We start from the raw sequence: 22,684 nt of genomic DNA, 5'->3' as shown, positions 1-22,684 counted from the left end.
CATCATCTTATCTAATCGAATCGAATCTGATGTAATTCAGCAGTGGAGACAGAAAATATGTTAAAGGTTAATCTAACCCCTCTGCCTTTTTTACCTGATGCTGATGTTGGGGTGAGTATTTTGAGATTCAGCTCTTCTTCTGATACCAAATGTTGTTTTCATGTATTTCCTCATCTTTTCCTCTAAACTGAATTTATCAGTTTCTTTGGTTCCGCAGCTTCTATGAGTCAGTTTTTGAAAGGGTTAAATTTTTTTTTCTCTTGTAGTCACTGGATCCAAAATAACAGTTAAACATCCACTAACAAAGTGTATGACGTTCCATACAGATGACGTTTTAAATCAAAAAGACAAACACCTCTTTTGTCAGTGTGATGAAGAGTATATTTGGAAGCACTTAAATCTCTCACACACAAAAAAACAGCTGTCTGCGGCACATACTGTGTGTGGATTGTACAACAAAGGCTGTAGTCAAATTAGCATCAGAGAGAAAAACATGCTCTTTGTTCAAACTGACAGAATCTGAACAGCTCTGCTGTAAATATTCACACACACAGTCATTTCTCCCTCACACCAGCTTCCACATTAACGCCTGATTTAACTCACTAAACACCAGCCCATTATGTCTTCCTTCAGGGCCGAGTTAACCTGCAGTCTGTTCATACTGTTCACAGCGAGGGCAGGACCTGGACCTTTGGATTCAGCTCACATCTCAGCTCTGTGCCCTCAGGCGAAGCACTTAACCCTCCTGACCCCCCAGGCCTCAGGTAGTGGAGGAGAGAGACGACTGACAGGCTGATAAATCACAGCTTTAATAACAGCATAGTAAGGGACAGCATAGAGACACAGAGCTGCGTGAGACCGGATGCTCAGGTCAGTCTGAACATGAGGACTCTACGTGATAATGAGACTCTGAGGTAGGAGGCTGTCACAGGCTGTGTTGTACAAGCAGGATGTGGTCATTTTACTCAAAGTTTTCAAATCTAACTGTACAGATAAAAGACAGAGAGTTAAACTGCTCTCTCTTTCCTCAGCACTGTGTAGATAACAGGAGTGTTCTATCAGGGAGCTCTGTAAATATTGTGATTAGTCTCATACAGTAATTATTAAAGCTGGGGTTGGTAGTCTCGGAAAACTAGCATGAATTTGAATGTAGCATTTCCCCATGACTCCGTCTAACCCCTCCCCTCCTCCCTCGGAGCTCCTTCAAAACGACACCCCCCTCCCACTCACATGCACGAGCGCCGCTGACTTGCGACCATATGATCGTGACTGATTCAAAAACGGTCCTCACCAAAACATTATCATAGTGAAAGTTAAAAACACAAACAAACATGGCTGCTGTTAGTACTCACAACTGTCATGCTAGCATTATCCAGTTGTACCAGTGACACGATATCAGGAGAAAAGTTATAATACGTATAAAACTGTAACAGCTCTACTGTTTGTTAAACGTGTTCAGTGAAGATGTTCTTAATTCCTACAGTGTTGACAGTTAGTGAAGGCATCAGGTAGGGTGTGCGAGCGGGAGAGAGGAGAGACAAGAAGGGAAGTTCTTCATTCATTCAAACATGGATTGTTGCTTTGTTGGTTGACGTGGTCACTGCCGACAGTGACCGGTTATTAAAGCTTAACGTGCTCACGAATCGGCTCGTCATCCCTACAGCGTCCGGACGGACGCTACAGTACATATACATTTTCTGTAGGACTTACTGAATGTCATTAATTTTTCTGCTTGTCAGAGCCCCTGTGGTAAGAGCTTTTTAGACTCTGATCCGGACTACAGTCCTGAGCAAAGCACCTCATCGGGTCAGACGGGACAGGACCGAGGTCGAGCAGAGGGGCAGTCAGTAGAGTCAGGGGAAGCAGAGGCAGGAGACGGGGACGGGGAGTTCACGCCAGGGAAATGAACGCGCAGGAGGATGGCAGAACGCCAGGACGGAATTTGAATGGTTTAAAATTTTGGCACCCAAAAAAGGCTGATTGGTTGGTGTTTTCCCAGGTTTACTCCGGCTGTAGATAGCAGCTTTTCTTTGCTCGTTTTTAAGAACACATTATGTATTGATTGCCATCAGGACATAAAGATCATTTTAACCAGTATAACCAAAAGTGTATCTAAATCTGACTACCAACCCCAGCTTTAAGTCAATTAAGTTATATCATCATAGTAATAAATCTGGTGGTTGGGTTAGCTTCAGATATCTGAGGATGTTCTTCGACAGTTCTCATGTCACTGTAAAAATGTTCTTTAAACTTTGTGAAGACTTGGTGAAACTTTGATAAACACATTATATCACTCTCTAAAACCACCAAGCTGCAGGTTTCTCTCTGGACACTCATTTCAGGTAGTAAGTACACCTGAGGGTCTAAGCCAAGGTGAAGACAGTGGCCTACTGTGTGTCCTATTAGCATCCAAGGTACATGCAGCAGATGGCTGCTGATGTCATCATAGAGGGACGAGCCCTCTGATTGGACAGCAGCAGATGTTCAGAGGACACAGAGTGTTTCAGTTCGGTGATGGAGGATGTTTTTACGGTGCAACACTGTGAGCTCACACACTCAGACTCACATTATTTAAGTGTGTATCAGTGTACTGTTGAAAGCTGTGGTGACCTCTGACCTCTGCTGTCATTAGCAAGGTGTTACAGCTTCATGAATAATTCACAGAGTTTTAATAAGATGGCAGTAACCACCAGAGCCTCCTGTCATCTGTTCTAACTCTCCTGTATCTAACACCCTGTATGGACACACAACATGAGTGGATCTTCATCACTTCACTGCTCTGAGATAACAGCCTCTCAGTCTGTCTGTGTAAATACAGTCAGAATCAGCCTCATCACATGTACCCTGTTTACAGCAACAAACAGAGAAAGAGCTAACAAAGAGCTAACCAGGCTAAGACCAAGCAAAGACACATGTGAGTCTGCTGATAACTGCATGATGCTAAAACGGACACATGCATGTAAACTCACATCACCAATCACTGGAGCTTCACGTGTTACCAGACTGTTAAATGTCCTGTTATAAGCTGTAATGGAAGAAGAGCCAGCACAGTGTTAACAACCTCACATTTAAAGGCTGTCATTGAAAGTTAAGATAATACAAACCAGTAACAACACAACGTTTTACTCTATGACTTACAGAAGACTTCAGTGAAGTTAAACATTCACACATGAGTCTCATGATTTTAAATGTCTGGCCACACCTTCTTGATGTGACAGAGATTGTTTGGTACATTTCCGTGGAACAGCTTTTGCAACATAGCCTTTCTCTGGAGACCAAGAGAAACCTCAACCTCAGGTCTCAAACGATGAAGCCCATGTAGAAGTGTTATAAACTGCAATTCATCGAGAATCCGCTCTAGGCTGGCTGCAGAAACACTGGAAACCACATAGACGTGAATGGGAAAAAGACGATCTTTGCAGCATTAAAAAACATGTTTACAGCCTGGTACAAAAAACGGCTTGGCCCTACGAAGCTAATCTCTCTAATGGCACATACTGTACGGGGTGAATTTTTTTCTAATGTGACGGATCAGAAGATATTAAGATTCCGAGTTTTTGCCCAAATAAGGACATGACTGACGTGACTCCCGGTCGGGAACACATAGCTATTGGCTATTTTGGTCAGTCTGCTTGATGTTTCCTGTTCACCTCATTTCTTAGTGTTTGGGTTGTTCTTAGTGAAGGACCCCTCAGCTGTTATTGTGTATAGCAAACACACACGATGAGTACAAAAACCATGACTGCTTAAAGTAAAGCAGTTTCATCATTTTCAAAAGCCTGTTCGACTGACTGTAAAACCAGAAAATAAAGCAGCAGGATCTGTGTGTTTATTTTTACAAAGACTTTTAATGGATACAGACCAAAAAACAATGAACACTGTTAGAATAAAAAGATAATATGTCAAGTTTCTCTGGATTTTATTCCACATAACCTCCCGCTCACTATACATTCTTGGACACTCAGTCTGTAGTTCAATATTTTACTTCTCACAGTGTATAATGACAGTAAATATGCATCAGCTTATTACTGTTAGATACATTTATCCAAACATTTAGTAAAACATTAGTTTTAATTGTTTCATAGCTTCATAGAGTCCAGTATTTAACGAACCCTAAATCAAAATAAATTAAACCAAAATCAAATAGTGATCCCACACAGCACAGATTCCAGCACATATGTTCGCTCTTTAAGGAGAAAGGACAGAAAAACCAAGGAGGATGATAAAATTGATTTTTAAAGGTGAGGGCACCATATGTCCCTCCTCCCATCCTCCTCCAATCCCCTGAGGAAGTGACCCCTCGTTAATGATATATGTGTAGTAAGGTAAATCTGGGTGAAATAGCTGCAGTTTGGCTTTAATTAAGTGTCATGACATTTCATCTGCAAGTGGTTAAAGAAAATCTATCCAAAGAAACATTTTTCATCCTACAGTCATTAAAGAGGCATGTATCTATAATCTGACATATAATCTGACATATAATCTGAAATAAAAGCTGAAATAAAAACTGAAACATAAACTGAAATATGATCTGAAATATAATCTGACATTTAATCTGGAATATTCTTTATATATAACAGTCTAACTCTGTCTCAGTATCCCTAATTGTATGTTCTATACTTGAATGTTGTAAGAGGTCGTTGTTCAGATAAAGGTGTTAATTGAAAACTATATAATTGCCTATTCTTTTATTTCTGCAAAGCACAGACACACACACACACACACACACACACACACACACACACACACATATACACACACACACACACACACACACACACACACACACACACACACACACACACACACACACACACACACACACACACACACACACAGACATGCTGACCTTTGTCAGTATGTGTCAGGTAGGAGGTGGAGGCATTCAGAGACAGAGTAATTCTTAATTAAAAGATGCTAATGTGCTCAGCTTCCTACAGGTCTGAACATCAGAGTTAAACCCTGGATTAAAAGCACACACACACACACACACACACACACACACACACACACACACACACACACACACACACACACACACACACACACACACACACACACACACACCTATCAATACCTGAGAACTGTTGCCCGATCAGCTGACGGCTAGTCCACTCTGACCTTTGTGTCAAGCATTCACTGAGCTGTCTATCTTCATCATCACCTCTGTAGCGACAACAAGTTGATTCACCTGCAGCACACCTGAGCAGCATGATTACTGACTGACTGGGAAGGCACCATGAAGAGCAACACAACAACCAATTATGCAGACTGTATGTTTTTGAACAAACTACTTGTCTGCTTTTTATTCCTGATGAGCACTGTGAGGTCAATTATTATTTCATATAAAGTATTTAAATAAAGGAGTGACCGTACCTCACAGAGCACAGGTTGGTTTATCAGCCAGCTAGTTATTGAGTTACTGTGGCATTATTAATGTTACGTTTAGATCTATACACAAACAAAAGTACCTCTGTTCCTATTTAAAGTGACCCAGTCCTCAGAACAATCACATCTCTGTAGACTGCTGTTTCCCCATCTAACACCGCTGCAGGTTGGATCGTTTAGATACAGCCAGATATTTGACCACCAGGCAAAAGCTGTAGTTTAATGGTCACTATAATGACTCAGGATTGAGGGTTAAGTCTGCTCTGAGGCTCGTCTCCAGCCTTTTCCTTCACTTCCTCCTCTCCAGCTGTATCAACACATGCACTGACCTCCTGAAAACTTCCAGAGTACGCAGACAACCAAACTTTCACCCAGACTTCATCCAGCCTGCTCCTACTAAAATGACCACAAAAGTCAGGATGAGCTGATGATGCAGGTCATCTTTAGGAAACGTGAGGGTGATGACATAGAGCAACACGTAACAGGAAGAATTAAAACGTGAGGCTGAAGAAGGAGAATCATTATATAGATGAGAACAGTGAAGATGCCTGAACATCATCTGTTTGCATGTAACGTAGATAAAAATGAAAACTGTCATCACAGTGTAGCTCTCTGATGCATCATTGTGTTGTAAACATTACACTGTGGATTTACCAGACTGGTTTGAATGTCATGGCCTGACTCCTCAGACTCATCTCCCCTTCACCCCTTCATCTGACAGGAAGACTTAAAGATGTGAGGATATGTGTTTACAATAAACTCTGGAAAACGATGGGGGCAGAGCTCCGGAAAGATTTAAGATGTGTTCATGCAAGTCTGTCTGAGGACAGAGACAGATGGTTAGAGAGAGGAGGAGAGAAACAGACTGATAGAAAGAGGAAGACAGAGACAAAGAAATAGAAAGAGGAGATGAGGATGGAGAGATAGAAAAGAGGAGGACAGAGGCAGAGAAATAGAAAGAGAAGGACAGACAGATAGAAAGAGGAGCTCGGAGACAAAGAAATAAAAAGAGGAGCAGAGAGTTAGAAAGTGGAGGAAAAAAATACAGAAATAGAGACAGAGAAAAAGAAATTCAGAGAGGAGGACAGAGATGTATCGATAGAAAGAGGAGGACGGTACAGGAGGACAGAGATGGAGAAACAGAAAGGGGAGGACAGAGATAGAGAAGTATAGAGAGGACAGAGACAAATAAATTCAGAGAGGAGAACACAGACGGAGAGATAGAAAAGAGGAGGATGGAGGCGGAGAAATAGAAAGAGAGGAACTAAAAGATAGAAAGAGGAGATTGGAGACAAAGAAATAGAAAGAGGAGGACAGAGATGGAGAGATAGACTGTTGAGGAAAGAAATGGAGAAATAGAGAGAGGACAGAGAAAAATAAATTGAGAGAGGAGGACAGAGACAGATGGATAGAAAGAAGAGGACTGAGAAAGAAATAGAAAAAGAGGATAGAGATGGAGAGATAGAAAGAGGAGGACAGAGACAGAGAAATAGAAAAAGGAGGACAAAAATGGAGAGATAGAAAGTGGAGAACAGAAACGGAGAAATAGAGAGAGGACAGAGAAAAATAATTTGAGAGAGGGGGACAGAGACAGATCGATAGAAAGAACAGGACAGAGACAAAGAAATAGAAAAAAGAGGAAGGAGACACAGAGATAGAAAGAGGAGGACAGCGACAAAGAAATAACAGGAGAAATAGAGAGAGGAGGACAGAGACAAGGAAAGACAGAGGAGGACGGAGAAGGAGCAAACATCATCTCTGGGAGCCTGGCAGTAGAGAGGACTCAGCTGGGTGTGTTTTTCTTTAATGAAAGCTCACACAGTCTGTCCTTCCTCATTCAAACATCCACTAAACACAACACTATGAGATAGCAGGAACATAAACCTCCTCCTCCTCCTTCCCTCCCTCCCCCCTTACCTCCTCTCCACTCTTGTCTCCCCCTCCCTCCCTCCCTCCCTGTTTAATCAGACTCCACCTGTGTACCTGCAGCTCTCAGACAGCCCGTCCTCTGACAGCTCATCCATCACAGCCCAGAGCCAGGACTATGACGTCAGAGAGGAGACGCTCACGTCCTTAGGCATCCGCAGCTCACAGAGACACGGAGACACGAAGACTCCACGAAAGGTAATGTGTGTGAGAGAAATCACACCTGACTGGAGCTTCTGTTATACATCATGATCATATCACACTCTAATACTGAGGCTGTCTTAGGACAGGGCCACACTGCCACCTAGTGTCCTCTGGATCACTGACTATAATCTCTGCCACACACCCTAACATCGGGGTTAGTAGTTTTAGTGATTTGAAGGATCCAAAGAGGTATAATCTCACCTTCACTTTAACACCTGTCTGATTTATAACAGGTGACACCTGTCTCTATCATCTTAAGTGCTGGCTGCACTCAGAAAGCTTATGTACGGCACAGTTAACATGACTGGATTATCTGGTTTCATTCTGTGCCATAACAAGAAAGAAACTTTGAACCCGCTCAAACATCAGACTGTGATTTGTTCCTTTTCTCACACTGTCAGGCAACATTGCCCCCGCAGTCAGGAATCAGACTGGATATTTTTTGATACTTTGGGGTCTTGAGAAAGTTTCCGGGACAGACACCTGTAGAACATCAGAAAATGCCCTCTCTGGTGACCATAAGTACTGCCACATCAGTGCTTTAACCTTATCACATATGTTTGGTTGGTATGCAAGGTTTGAGAATTCTCTTCAATTCTTAATCTTTCTTTAAATTGAAATACCAGGGTGTTAAAACACTGTTTCAATCCTGTTACATCCAGGCTATTTTCTGCCCAGGTTGCCCACCTTGAATTAGTTTACAGCCCTCCTTTATTTTAGAACCAGGCCTGTGCAGATACCTCATGACCGCAGAGACCTGGAGAGAGACTGAAAACAAAGGAGCTCACACAATGCTGGTAGAGGAAGACCTTCACTAGTCAAAGGCTCCTTTCAAAATTGCCTGCTACATACTACCCATAAATGCAGTATACAGTAGATACTGCATACTGCGTTTGAATGTAATATGTGGTATGACTGTTCTGTTGGATCTGTTCTGCAGGATGCTGGGCCAGGTGCCGCTGGATTCCCGGTTTCGGAAAGCGGAAGTAAACAACGGCCAATTGTCTTAATTCAAAAAGTGAAGAAGTGGTTTATGTGGAACTCAATAACTTTCACATCACCTAAAACTGAGTGCCCCTCATCATATAGAATAAAGTAGAAGTAGAACGTTAGAGCTGTGCATTGTGGGAAACATTAGGCGTGGGAGACTGGAGACTGAATAAGCACGACATCCGGATAGTTTTGGCGTACTGCAGATTTTGCTGATTTTCACATGCTGCATACTATATACTGAATTTTGGCCAAATAAGTACGTACTGCTAGTATAGTAGGCGGTTTGGAAAACAGCAATAGTGTTCTGGTGCCTCATCAATAAGTTGGCCCTACCCCTCACACAGCCTGAGCACACCCCTGCTGCTGATGCACTCTGGATGGGTGAGATAAAGCTCCTGAGATCTGGACCTGAGTGACATCAGAGACAGTTACAGCTGCTTCTACAGAGACACTCTGACTCTATCAGCTGTGCTGTTAGCTTGTGGCTAACTTCACACTGTATTTTAAAGTGTATCAGAGCCTTTAAATAAACACAAACAGCTAACATGGCTCATTGCTGCCAGAGTTCAAGCTCCACCAAACATCAGCATGGGTACTTAAAATTAAAAATGTCATCTCACATGTTGTCCTGTAGATGTCATGAAATGGTCTGTATCTCACTAAGCTCATAACCCCCTTCATTAGAATATGTTTATAACAATGTCCGGGAGTCACCTGGGTCACCTCTGCAGGTGAGAAAACCTTGAGTCTGGATAAATCCAGGAGATTCAGGAAAATCCCTGTTTCATGTCTCAGTGCAATGTGTCTTTGTTTATGATATTAATATCGTAAATAATAATACATCTACAACAAGGTGACATACAGGAACTCTGAGTCGGTATTTAAAGGCAGGAAAGAAAAAGTCAAGCACAAAGATACATGTTATAATGTGAAATGTTTGACACTGAGATGTGATCTGGTATCTTAACTATATGATCATATCTGTCTGTAAACAGAGGATCTTCACAAGATAATATAATATCTTCTATTCAAAGAGTTAATGATGATCCAAGCCCTGGATGATCTTTAATCAAAGCTCTGTCATCACAGGTTTAAACCTGCCTCCCTGTCTTCACCTGTCTGTACAAACCTCTGTGAAGTGATGTCATAAATTGAACAACATCGCCCCCATGAGATCACTCAGAGGTACTGTCACTGTACCAGTGTCAGGATGTTTATTTTGAGGGGTCTTGCCTAACATGTCAGATCTCTTTACTCTCTAAAATCATGTTTTATAGTCAGCACAGCTCAAACATTCAGACATTCATCCTCTCTGATCCATGACACTGTATAAAGTTATGACTCTCCACAGACACCTGTGAAGCAGCAGCAGTAATGTTATAGACCTACATGATGTTCAGACTGAAGCCCCACATGATGCACAGGGTCAACAGGAGCTCTACTGCCGACTCATGTGACACGCTTTGTTTCCATCTAACCTCCAACGTCTGATTCATCCAGAGACAGAAAGACCTCAGCACGCATCAGGAGCAACATTCATGACCACAGCATATAGAGTGTTATACTTCTCATCCTGTTTGTGATAAACACTTTGAGACAACCACAGAAAGTTCATGTTTCTAGTGACCCTGTTTGCAGCAGCGTATAGTTTAGCTTCAGTGTTCCAACTCAAACCAAAGCATGAATCAGGGTTTACATGCTGGCCCTGCAGGCACACAGCAGAGAGAACAACCTGCTTGTTCCTCTGACATACTGAGAAAACTTATATCACATCAGCCAGCTGCTGAATTAAAGACATGACAAACAGGTTTCAGATGCAGTCGCAGCAGTTTACTGTTCTGTGCATGATAAACAGAAAAGTTCTTACCTCTGTAGAGCCGATCGTCTGTGTGCACAAAGAGGAGAAAACAGAGTCAGATATGTGCTCACATTTATTCTCTGATACTACATAGACAGAAACATCACTCTCTCCTCTCTCTGAATAAAGACATACAACTCCAAAATAAACTAAACATATGACTGTGGTGTTTAAATGTGTCATCATCAGTTTAAAATGACGTCATGCTTCATGCAACAGCAGTCATGAGACTTACAGTGACACACAGGTTTAGGCCTGTCCCACTTCCCCATCTTGTTGCACTGAGAGGAGTTTCGTCCCATCAGGATGAAACCGGGCAGACAGCTGTAGCGCAGCACCGTGCCCTCCACAGGGGGCCCCGGGGGCCTTGGGGATACCCGGCCGTTCTCTAAAGACGTCCACATACGAGGACACAACAACACTGAGACAGAGAGACAGAGAGACAGAGAGACAGAGAGACAGAGACAGAGAGACAGAGAGAGAGGGACAGAGACAGAGAGTCTAGTTATTTAGTTAAGGACAACCCTAACCCTACCCCTGGCCTCCCTAACCCTATAATTTTCTCTTTTCAATAAAAAAGTCATACAAAATCAAGGAGACTAATTAAGTGGGAGAAATTGTGTGTGTGTGTGTGTGTGTGTGTGTGTGTATCTCCCTCACAGCATCTGCTCCTCTGGCTCAGGTCAGTCCACGTGCCGTTGGGCAAACACTTTCTGACCTTCGGACCCACGATCATCCTGTGTCCTCTACAGATATACTCGATCTCATAATCCACAGGGAGCACCTGAACACTGCGGATCTACACACACACGCACACACACACGCACACACACACACACACACACACACACGCACACACACACACACACACACACACACACACACACACACACACACACACACACACGCACACACACACACACACATGCTATATAAGGGAAGTAGAAGCAGTTGTGATCAGGCAACAGTTTTTGCATGTGAACATTTACAGGATGTGTTCGTCTGTCAGTTAGAAATAAAACCATCATTTAAAAATGAAACGTGTGTCAATTAAATTAAAGATTGAAATTAACATCCGAACATTTTTGAAGAGAGTTTATCTCAAATATCTACTTTGCTTTAGGGGAGACCGGGGGCAACCATAAACATTTTTAAATTTTCCCTTGTAACTCACAGATTACTTGAAACAAACCTGTTGTCTTTTATAGAAGAAACAAGCATACGTGCACTAACTAATGAACAGGCCTCTGAATTTTAGAAAGCAGAGGGAAAATACTGCACAACCAAAAAATATCTTACAACCTAATATCTTTACACCTAAACCCACGTTTCTGCTTCAGACCTCTGTTGTGTGAAGTGATCCCGCTCTCTTTCAGCAGAGAGAGAACTCAACTGAGCATGTGCAGAGTCAGTGTCATAACTATAAATTGTTTAGATTAGATTAGATTAGATTAGATTAGATTAGATTAGATTAGATTAGATTAGATTAGATTAGAACTTGTATTTGTTCACAATGTGGAATATTGCCTTCGGGCTTCACAGACAAACAGACAATACAACATTTTTAGACAAGAACAGAAAAAGCGCTTTGGATTCTTCCTGGTGATGGCAAGCAGAATTCCTTTAAGGAGCTAGTATAAAATATGAAGAATAAAAAAACCCTGGACAGGGGACAGGCGGATCCCACAGTTTTCTATATATTTGTTTGAGTTTGCTAAAATTGAAATTCAAAAGTTAGGTTGATTTTGCAATCTGAGAATTTAATAATTGAACTGGAACAAAAGGGTTCTTGTAAATATTCTTTGTGGCTCGTGGCAGTCTGAATTGCCGACCTCTCACTTAATGGAACCTGTCGTTGCCCAATAATTTTGCTGGCTGTATTAACCACTCTTGTAAATTTACCTTTTGACATCCAAGTGCCCATACCATGAAACCACCTTAGAAAATAAAATACTTTCTTCAAGATTCTTATACACCATTTCAAGAATCTTTTGACTGACACCAAAGTCATTTAGCTTCCTGAGCAGGTGTAGCCTCTGCATCGCTGTTTTAAAAACATAATCTGTGTTGTCTGTGAATTTCAGGTAGCTGTCAATGTCAGTGCATAAATATTTAAAACAACTGACCTTTTCCACAGGTTGTCCCATGATTGTAAGGGGTTAGAGAAACTGAGTGCCTTATAATTGCCCCCGTCTCCCCTACACTGGATCATGTTGTAGAGACGTTGGCTGGCTCTGACCTCAGTCCTCCAGGTTTACCTGCTGTCCTGATAAAAGTCAGTCTGATCTTTTAATCATGTCAGACTCCTCAACAGAGCTGACTGTGCTATCATCCAAACCATTACACTCCTTCTCACTGTGAACTACAATAACTGACCAACCATGGCTGACACAGCTGACTATTTAATCCACAATAATCTGAGAATATGGCTCTGATGTTTTATTTCACCCAAAGCTCCACTGGTACACGTTTTATTTGTCCTGAGGTTGAGCGTTTCTGTATAGAGTCTGTATATATCCTTCTGTGTGCAAATGTAAACGCTGTGTTAACAGGTGTTCTCACCTGTTCCTGTGTCAGTCCCCTGTACCTGATCCCTCCATCTCTAGGAGGACGGATGATCACACAACCTGAAACAATACACAGACAACATCAGGGAGGGCAGATACATTAAAGTCAACACATTCAAAATTAACCTCTAGTGTTGAAGAGGTGAAGGCAACCCTGATAACATGCTCGAAATGCCCCTGATTGGGGGGTAGTACTTTTCAAAGGTCCCAGGACTTTGGGGGGCAGGGCCTGCAATGCTGAACGTGTCTGATTGGTAGATTACCTGCAGTGTTTTATTGCACTCGCCATCCACAATAAAATCACACAAATCTGTGATTCACTTGATTTCTCTCTTTCATTTGTTTTTATTTGTTCTCTTTTTTTGTATGTGTGTGAACTTCAGAAAATAAGAAGCTGTGATTCACTTGATTTAATAGTTTTGTTGCAGTAGTCTTCTCTCAGCCCACCGTGAATGCACCTCTCCTGGTGCTATGGTTTTAAAAGTGACCCTGTAAACTAGAGACCTTCAGCTGAACGTGTCAGTGTTTGTGGAGTTTACACAGCTGTTGAAAGACAGAGGGAGTTCCTGGGTTCAGTTTAGTTTTTATTAATATTTCAAAATATCTTCATCAGATATTTAATGATCATCTAAAGACGTTTATGAGGGATCCATCTGGCTGAAAGTCTGCAGTTAACTTTTAAAATAATTTAGAAAAAAATTTAAAGCTGTGTTGAAACATCTTTGCTACTCGCGCTTATCTCCTCTCACGTGTTGATTCAGTGATTCCATCTGTGATGAAATATAGCACCATCTAAAACAGCGCCAGCTGAGTCTCTTCATGCTAACATGCTAACTGTTGTGTTGCTCATAATGATACCTGCCTGTCCGTCTGCTTCTATGATGTCATCTGTGATGAATGGCATTTGTCTTTGTTTTACTGCCCTCTACTGTTCCGGTGGTGTAGTGCAATTACTTTTTTTTTCTCAATACGCCACTGGCCTGATTTGCACAATCTAACAATCTTTATTTATACAGTCTATGAATCTACCCGGGACTTCAGTCAAAACGCAGACAACAATGGGGGCACAGGAACCTTTTAGTTCTGGGAAAAGTAAGGTTGAAATGCACCTTTTAACTCATTCCCTGTTCATGACAACTGTATGGGATGAATTGATTTACAACTCACATGTCTTAACTCTAGAACACTAATGTATCAGTTAGTAACACCATCACGAACATTGGGTATATTTTACCAGATATAATATACTGGATAAAAAGTACTTCACATCAAAATAGATCATAGTACAACAATACATTGCAAATTGAAGTACTCCTCTTTTATTTCCCAGTATAAAACATCTCATAAAATGCAAAAAAGTATCATGGTGGGACCAAGCGAGCCGGATGCGACCCTGCTGGTGAGGCTTTCAGCAGTGTGACTGCCCCCTGGTGGCTGGCTGCAATATAGGTCAAAAAATCCGTCAGTCAAACATAAAAAATAAATACACGTCGTACGAATGTTTCTCACATCCGTATGCTGTGGTGATATGTAGTTAGTATTTGACTGTTTTACTTCCATGTTTCCTTTGGTTCACAGCCACCGTGGAGTGAAACTTCAAAGGACACACAGCGTCTTGTGACGTTACGCTGTAGGGCGGAGCTTATTACAGTGGCTTCGCAGGCTCTGGCTGCACAATGGCGGCGCCCAGGAGGGGGATTTTTTGGCTTCAGAACCGTACAACGGGAAGAGGCGGAGCAATGCTGTCCATTTTTATTTACAGTCAATGGGTGGGACCCTATAAAAATGCTCAAAAATTAGTAAAAAATTAGGGAGTCTTTTTTCTTTTTAATCCAGGGACAGTAGAAGGGAAACAGGCCTACTTTGGGTGGCATCAGATAGCAGCGCAAAGCTACCCAGGGACCCATGCAACTCAGACAGCAGCAACATAATGAAAATCACATACCCACATAATGAAAATCACATACCCACAATTGCATGGGTGAAAATCACCCAACATTAGTGTTCTAGGACTAATTAGATTAAGGATTAAAATGAAGTAGAATTAGGGGCATAGCCTCTTTGAGGGACAGGTAATTGTCTTGTAGCTGTTATCCAGGTGGCTAGGCTCCTCAGCTCCACCTCTTTGTCTGTTTCTAGATTAGCAGTAGTTTGAGTCAGTATTTCCAACATGGTGACCTCCATCTTTGGGCTTCATGACACCTCTTTAGTGACAATGGGTGATCACATTGAGGGCCTTTTTAAAACTGCCCCCTACACTCTCTCACTGCACACTGCCCCTGTGTTTGCATGTTTGCGTGTAGGATCCGCCTCCTTTCTAAACCTCTGAGTGGAGTGAGAGGGAGCTATCAGACCCTCAAACACTGATGCTGACTCACTGACCAGGTGTAACACTGCTTATTGTGCTCTGTTAATAAAAGACCTGTGTTGTAACCTGAGCAGAGAAAAGCTGCTTTTATCTAGATAAAAATAACACAATCACACTGATGTTAACTAAACACTTGCAGTATATATTCAGGATCTGATGGCATAATGTGCTCATCAGACTGAAAACAACAGGATGTCTAAAAGATGCCCCTATAGAAGATGAGGAGTATTTCTCATGCTGTGGAGGAATTGTTTTAAGCATATTAAATGGTTATTTGTGCAAACTGTTTTTTATCAGTGTGACATGTAACCATGGTTACACAAAGGTCCTGTTACGTGAGTGAGGAGAGTCTGTCCTAAAGTTTGTACCTGATCCCTCCACTTTGATAGAGGAGCATGTATGAGACAGGGTATGAAGGTGGACATGTATGACAGGGTTTTTAAGTGTTCAGGCCATCAGTGTGTCACAGGCTTTTTTTTCTAACGCAACGGTTCAGAAGATATTAAGATTCTGAGTTTTTGCCCAAATAAGGACATGACTGACATGACTCCCGGTCGGGAATACATAGCTGTTGGCTAGGAGGCTCAAACTCCACCCCTTTACATCACACTCTGCCTGGTTGAGTTCCGCGTTTCCAATATGGCTGCCGCCGTCGATTGGCTTCCAAACAGCTCTCAGGAGCAGATGGGCGACGCCACGGATACTATGTCCATATTTTATACAGTCCATGTGAACAACGTGAGCTTGGACTGAAGGATGACCTGATTGGAATATGCAAGATAAAGGTCAAAGCTCATTGTGTACTCCCAGAAAAGTTTGACTTTAACTTCGGAAGAGATAAGCTAACTTTTACAAGGTTCAATACAAACATCTGGATATAAAACATGAAAGGATATAGCTTTTTTCTTAACTTCAGTAATGACCTTTAAGGATGACTCAGGATAAACATGTCTATATCTACTGAGTTACAGTATTTAAGTGATTAAAAATGATGAAAAGCAAGCATCCACTCATAGACCATAATCAGCTGATCTTTGTTTCAGGAAGTGTAGAGGCTCTCCTCGTGGTTGTTTCAGGTCTCCACCACTCGAGGGCGCCATCTGCTCTGTAATCAGCTCAGCCTGCAGGACCAGCATCCTTGCTCTTGCTCCACCTCAGTGGTTTTGCTCCTGCAGACAGCGTCTCAGTGAGTTTGTGCTGCTGCTGCTGCCAACAGAGCTCATTTGTCGTCTGAGCGAGTGTTTCACACGAACAGATTCAGTCTTCACGGGACGAGAGGGGCGTTAATGGAGCCAGCTGAGCCTGACCGGCGGGACAGACACATTTACATGAAGAGGGTGTGTGATGCTCTCAGAGAATAAAGATCTGATGTTTGGAAAACGGCTAAGGGACAGGAATTTAAACCCTTGTCTCGATGATTTCTGTTTCTGAGGTTGTGTTTGTATTTATCCAGGGAAGTTTGAAGCCGTGCAGGATGAAAGGTGTTCACTTCGTCTGAGGTGACATATACATTCAGTGATGACAATAAACCATAAAAGGTCAACTTTCAATCAACCTATCTTTAAATCTGTGAGAATAAGAGCAGCTGGTTATAAGTAACAGTTATTTATTTTATAAAAGCAGGACCTTATCTTAAATACTCTGATGATACTTTAATGTCCTTTCATTCTTTCTCTTAATAGAAATGTGACACTTCAAGACTTCACATCCTCAGATTCTTCTCCAGATTCTGCTTTAGATGGGGACTTTTCTAAATGTATGAAGAATAAATGAGTTTTAATTTGAGTTATCATACTCAGATATCCACTCAGCTACATTAATTAATTAATTAATTAATTATTTCATTCATTCATTCATTCATTCATTCATTCATTCATTCATTCATTCATTCATTCATTCAGTGACTCATTCCCCCATGATGCACTGCAGTACGTCACAGGAAGTCATTCCTGCCTGTAGCTATCAAACTATGACTCTTGTAAGAGTGTCACACACTCTGTCACCTTCGTCTCATTTCCACCCTCACACATATAATTTATTTTCAAAAGTGCAGTCTGATTCCAAATGGTCCAACACGAAGAACAAACAAAGAACTGGACTGTTGCTCAGTGGTTCAGTGTCCTTTTTTCAGATTTAAGTACATGTAGCATTTCATTTGTAAATCAAGGTCCTGGAGTCTGGATGAAGAGGGGAGAGCTACAGATTCAGTCCAGTGTGAAGTTTCTGCAGTCTGTGATGGTTTGGGGTGCCATGTCATCTGCTGGCGTTGGTCCACTGTGTTTTATCAAGTCCAAAGTCAACACAGCGTCTACCAGGAGATCTGCTGACAAGCTTCATGGTGATGCTGATTTCCTTTCCCCGTAGGACTTAGCACCTGCCCACAGCGCCAAAACTGCCACCAGATGGTGTATTGGCCATGATGTAACTGTGCTCAATCGGCCACCTCACCTGACCTGAGCCCTGTAGAGACTCTGTGGGATATTTGTCAAGAAAACACCTGACCCACAAATACAGACCAGCTGAAGGCCGCTATCAAAGTAACCTGAGCTTCAATAACACCTCAGCAGAGCTACAGGCTGATCAACTCCATGACACAACACACTGCTGTAATTCACGGCAAAGGAGCCCCAACCAAGTACGGAGTGCATACATGAACATACTATCAGAAGTCAGAAATGTCTGTATTTTTTATTTCTTTTTGAATGATCTGAGGAAATATTCTAATAATCTGAGATGACAGGTTTCTGAATTGAGTGAGCTAAAAGCCCAAATCGTCCAAATTCAAACAAAGAAATGGCTTCAAAGAATTCACTTTCACTATGTCGCTAACATAAGAATATATGAAAGTTTACCTTTTTAATTAAATTATGGAAACATTTTCAAGATATTCAGATTTATTAAGATGATTTATTTAGCAACTCTGAAAATAATTTAAAGAAGAGAGAATCCTTTAATGAAGGGACTACAGAATGACAGGAAGTCTGAAGTGTTTTCTTTCACTGCTCCTTTATTTTTAGCTCCTGTGTGGACCTTTATATCATTTCAACATGGGGATCTATGGGTATGGACTCACTTCTGGCGACAGCCTCTAGTGGACACTGGAGGAACTGCAGTTTGTGGGACCTCAGTGTTGGCTTTATTTCTCAGTCTGGGAGGTCTCTGCTGGGTCTGCCTCTTTCATGCTCTATAAGACGATTCCTGCATACAAGTAGAGCGTGCTCAAACCTGATTGGTCAACAGACCTCAGACTTCAAACCAAAACACTGCTGACAACCAACACCCAGACCCTGTGATACACACTCTGTATTCCCCTGCAGTACAGGGTCTGTAGGACTTATACTGACACACACGTGCACACACGCACACATCTGTAAACCTGAGCAGCCTTTAATAACGACAGACCACACGCACACACACACACACACACACACACACACACACACACACACACACGAACAGAGGCAGGAGAATGTAACAAAGTCTTTGATGAAGATGTCAGCTCAGCTTTGATGTAGATGGAGAGTGGCCTCACAAACACACGTGCACACACACACACACACACACACATACTACACACTACAACTGCGCTGTAGTCCATTGCACACATGAGGTGATGGAGTCCTCCTCTGTGTGGGTATTTCACAGTGAAAGCTTCATTTGGTGGACAAACATCACAGGTGTGAGTCTCACTCTATACCCCCCCACACACACACACACACACACACACACACACACACACACACACACACACACATATACACACGCACAGAAGAATATATCTGCAGCGCTGAGTCCTCCCAGGTTCACTCTGAGTGTAAAACCCTAATTACTAAACAGGCAGCACATCTCTCAGCAGAGTCCAGGAAAGACCAGCAGACGTGACTCCACTACCAAACAACCCCCCTCCTCTGCCCCCCCACCGCGCAGCACAAAGAGGAAATGACAGCTGTGTAATCTGTGGACAGGTTTATGTCTGTGTTTCAGAGATGTGACATCTGCCTGGGAGCATTAGTGTCAGAGCGTGAGCACCGTATAAAAGCTTGGTAATAATCATGCCGAGTTTACAGCAAACATTCATCAGAGCTCTCCGCTCCCCTGGCTCTTTAGATGTGCAGATCAGTCTGACTGCCAAAGACACTGTTAGAGAAGGAAATGGAGCCTGTCTGCTCTGAGCAGCAGCTTCATGTTGGAGCTGACTGATAAGACTGAGGGGAGAGACAGAGGACACACAGACCTGCAGAGCCTGAACCCAACACACCTCCATGCAAAGGTTCCTGTGTATCACCTGGACGAACTGTGGACTTAGGAGGTATGACTGACTGTCAACAGTGTTTCAAACACAAACCATGAGTTAGCAGATGCAGTACTGAGTCCAGGACTCAGATCAAGTCCAACTCCACTTGGACACGCACTGATGACTTGGACTTGGAATCAGGCTCAGGAAGTCAGACTCTGAGGATGGAGAGGAGCACTCAGACTTTTTTATTGATATGGACTACTTTCTCCTGTTTGTTATTTGTTTAATATAAAATGAATTTTTCTTCCCTGATTGGTCAGGCACTCATCATGTGACCCTTTATAGGAGAAGAGTTTTAACCCTTTGAGCTCCCAGCAGAGCTTGTGACAGTGCTCTGCTGGGAGCTCTGCCTTTTTACTCTCACATTTTAGCATCCAGACATTGCTTAGCTAACATTTAAAGGGACAGTTCAGGTTTTTAAAGTTATATTTGTTGGGCTTCTAGATCTTTATTTGGAGAGGACAGGATAGTAGATAGAGGAGGAAACTGAGAGAGAGCAGGGAATGAATTGCGGGAAAGGGGATGCAGGCTGGAATTGAACCCATGACACCCGCTATATGGACGCATGACTTAACCATTAAACCAAGCCCGCGCCCAGTTCAGGTTTATAAAGTGTGGTGGTATGAGGTTCTTGTCAATAGAAGGTGTCTTACCCACAGGAGATCCAAGTCAGCTCGGTCCCTTTGTTGAGAAACAAGCAGGAAAAACAAGAACAGAAGCTAGACTATCAGACAGGGTCAGCTCCGCCACGTACTGTATCTCATTAGAGGTTGAATTGCAGACCCCACGTACACAGACAGTAGTATTGATGTTGGTGGCCCTGTGCCATGCCCAGCTCTCTCTTCACAGCTTCCTGTCATTCCACTGTTCCTCCATCTAAATGTTCACACCAGGAGCTCGGATGATCATCTTCAAGAAACTCTGACCCAAACACTAGCGTAGGTGTAAGTGGGGTTATATTTCATCATCTCCCAGATCTTCACTTCACTGTCAGGAAGCCTCGTTGTTTTGGTGTTCACAGAAGAATCACATACATGTTGTGAGATGTCTGAGCACATATGTGTTCTCCTGATCAGCTGCTCAGAGATGTAGGCTTCAAAGAGACAGGAACACAACCAAACTGCATACTCAGGGCATCAAAGCTCATGTTAAACATGTTTCTGTGAGCCTGAGGCTACACTCACCGACATTATGAAGCTGTGTGGCTCTCTCTTTAAGCTCCTCTCTTATTCCACCTTAGTGTATTATCAATCCAGGTATTTTGCAGGTAAGTGCACATACACATTGATCATTTCAACAGCTGTTACTTTAGTCCCTCTAACATTCATGTTCATCTGTTTCAGGTTAGCTTGCCCAAAAACATGATGCTTAGAGTCCAGATTAATCCTTAATCCATCTGATCTAGACTCATTTTAATCCCTCTGAGACACTGGCAAATTCATCAGCCCACCTGTGGATTTGTTTTTAGGACAACTCAGGTACAAGAGTAACATCCACACAGACGTTCTCACACACTGTTCACACTTCAAACCCTGAGCCTGATGTCACAGGTGAACTGCGGCCATGTGAGTGTGGTCTATCAGGTCAAATATTTCAAAGGACCCTTCTTCTCTCTGATTGGCTCTTCCTTACACACCTCTGAAGCAGACACACATCTGAGCAAGAGCCAATCAGAGTTCTGCGTAAGGTCCCTGAGACATTTCTGTGCGTGTCTGTGCGCATGTGTGCGCATGTGTGTGTGTGTGCTTGCGTGCGTACATGCGTAGGTGCGTGTGTGTGTGTGTATGTGACAGTATGAACCTCTGACAGTATCCTCCTACATGCCACTGTACATGTAGAAAGATTACACTGAGAAAACAAACATGCACACTGAGCTCATTATTATCTGTTTACAATGTAAAAAACAACACACACACACACACACACACACACACAGGGTCATTACCAGCTGATGTATTATACGCTGACACGCTGAGGAAAGGCACCACAGCGAGGAAGAGGAGGAGAACAGAGAGCTCCATCACTGTACCTGAAAAACAAAAGAGAGAACAAACATCAGAGGAGGAGAGAGACGAGGGGCAGAGAGAGGGAGAGACAGGAGAAACATTAGAGGAGGAGAAGGAGAAGGAGAGAGAGAGGAGCTGCAGAGACACAGCATGGAAGCGCAAACAGACCATCCTCCATGCTGCAACTTGGTTCCCAGGTGTTTGAAGTCTTTCAGTATGTTCACATCACCTGAGAATCAGCCACATGTGGATGAAATGAAGGTCTTTGTTCTTTGTCCCATACCATTACTTATGCTGAACTCTTTAAGGACTCAAACTGAATATGTTTGTCCATAGTCACCATTTACAGCACCAACAGAAGAAGGTTCCACATTGAAAATTAAAGACGCTTCAAGCTTTTAAACACAATCCAAATACAAGTCCTGCCTCTGACAAGACAATAGCCAATCGTGGTTTAGGATTTCAGGATGGCCACTGGGGTGTCCAACCAGATTTCAGAGATGGTCATGGCCACCTCTCGTCTCAGCAATTGTATCAAACCCACTCATAAGACTAATCTCAGTCCTCCCTGAAACCTAAACCCTAAGACCTGAGACCTGACCCCTTCTTGACTTAACTGACATCACCTGTGAAGTGATGGAGGGCATGAGGCTGTAGGAGCTCAAAACTGGATAACTAGCAATGGGACAGCACTTAGCAACTTCTCACGTAACCTGCATGATGTCACGTAGCTCACCTTAGAGGCATAAGGAAATTTTATTGCACAATTTTTACTTTCCTCAAAACTTAGGGACGGACTGACATAGACAAGTGATCCAGGCTCTTACCGTACTGACTACTTAACCACACAATTTAAAATAAATAAATATATAACTATGAATAAATAAATTATACTGTATATACACATATGTGTGAAGATACTTATTAAGGCTGTTTCTATATTATCACTTACAGGCAAACTTTCTTGAAACGCCTCATTGGTTGCACCTTCCATGATTCTTGTGTACCATCTTTCTTTGCAGTGTTCATTTACCCTTCCACGCTCCCATGTTTCCACTGGGAATCCCGTGTTTCATG

The 22,684-nt window shown here is 42.5% G+C and overlaps 1 protein-coding gene across 1 annotated transcript in view; it reads right to left on the bottom strand.

Annotated features, from left to right (window-relative positions):
- gabbr1b (gamma-aminobutyric acid (GABA) B receptor, 1b) overlaps positions 1 to 22,684 on the bottom strand; it is a 121,994-nt gene that overhangs the window by 68,194 nt on the left and 31,116 nt on the right. Inside the window, 5 exon segments of the mRNA XM_034704070.1 lie at positions 10,379 to 10,396; positions 10,605 to 10,790; positions 11,030 to 11,168; positions 12,932 to 12,996; positions 21,547 to 21,630. Of these exon segments, the coding sequence (XP_034559961.1) occupies positions 10,379 to 10,396; positions 10,605 to 10,790; positions 11,030 to 11,168; positions 12,932 to 12,996; positions 21,547 to 21,622 (484 nt within the window). The 5' untranslated portion in view covers positions 21,623 to 21,630.

Source organism: Notolabrus celidotus, chromosome 16 (assembly GCF_009762535.1).
Source record: "Notolabrus celidotus isolate fNotCel1 chromosome 16, fNotCel1.pri, whole genome shotgun sequence".
Classification (NCBI taxonomy): domain Eukaryota; kingdom Metazoa; phylum Chordata; class Actinopteri; order Labriformes; family Labridae; genus Notolabrus; species Notolabrus celidotus.
This window is presented reverse-complemented; position numbering and strand designations above follow the sequence as displayed.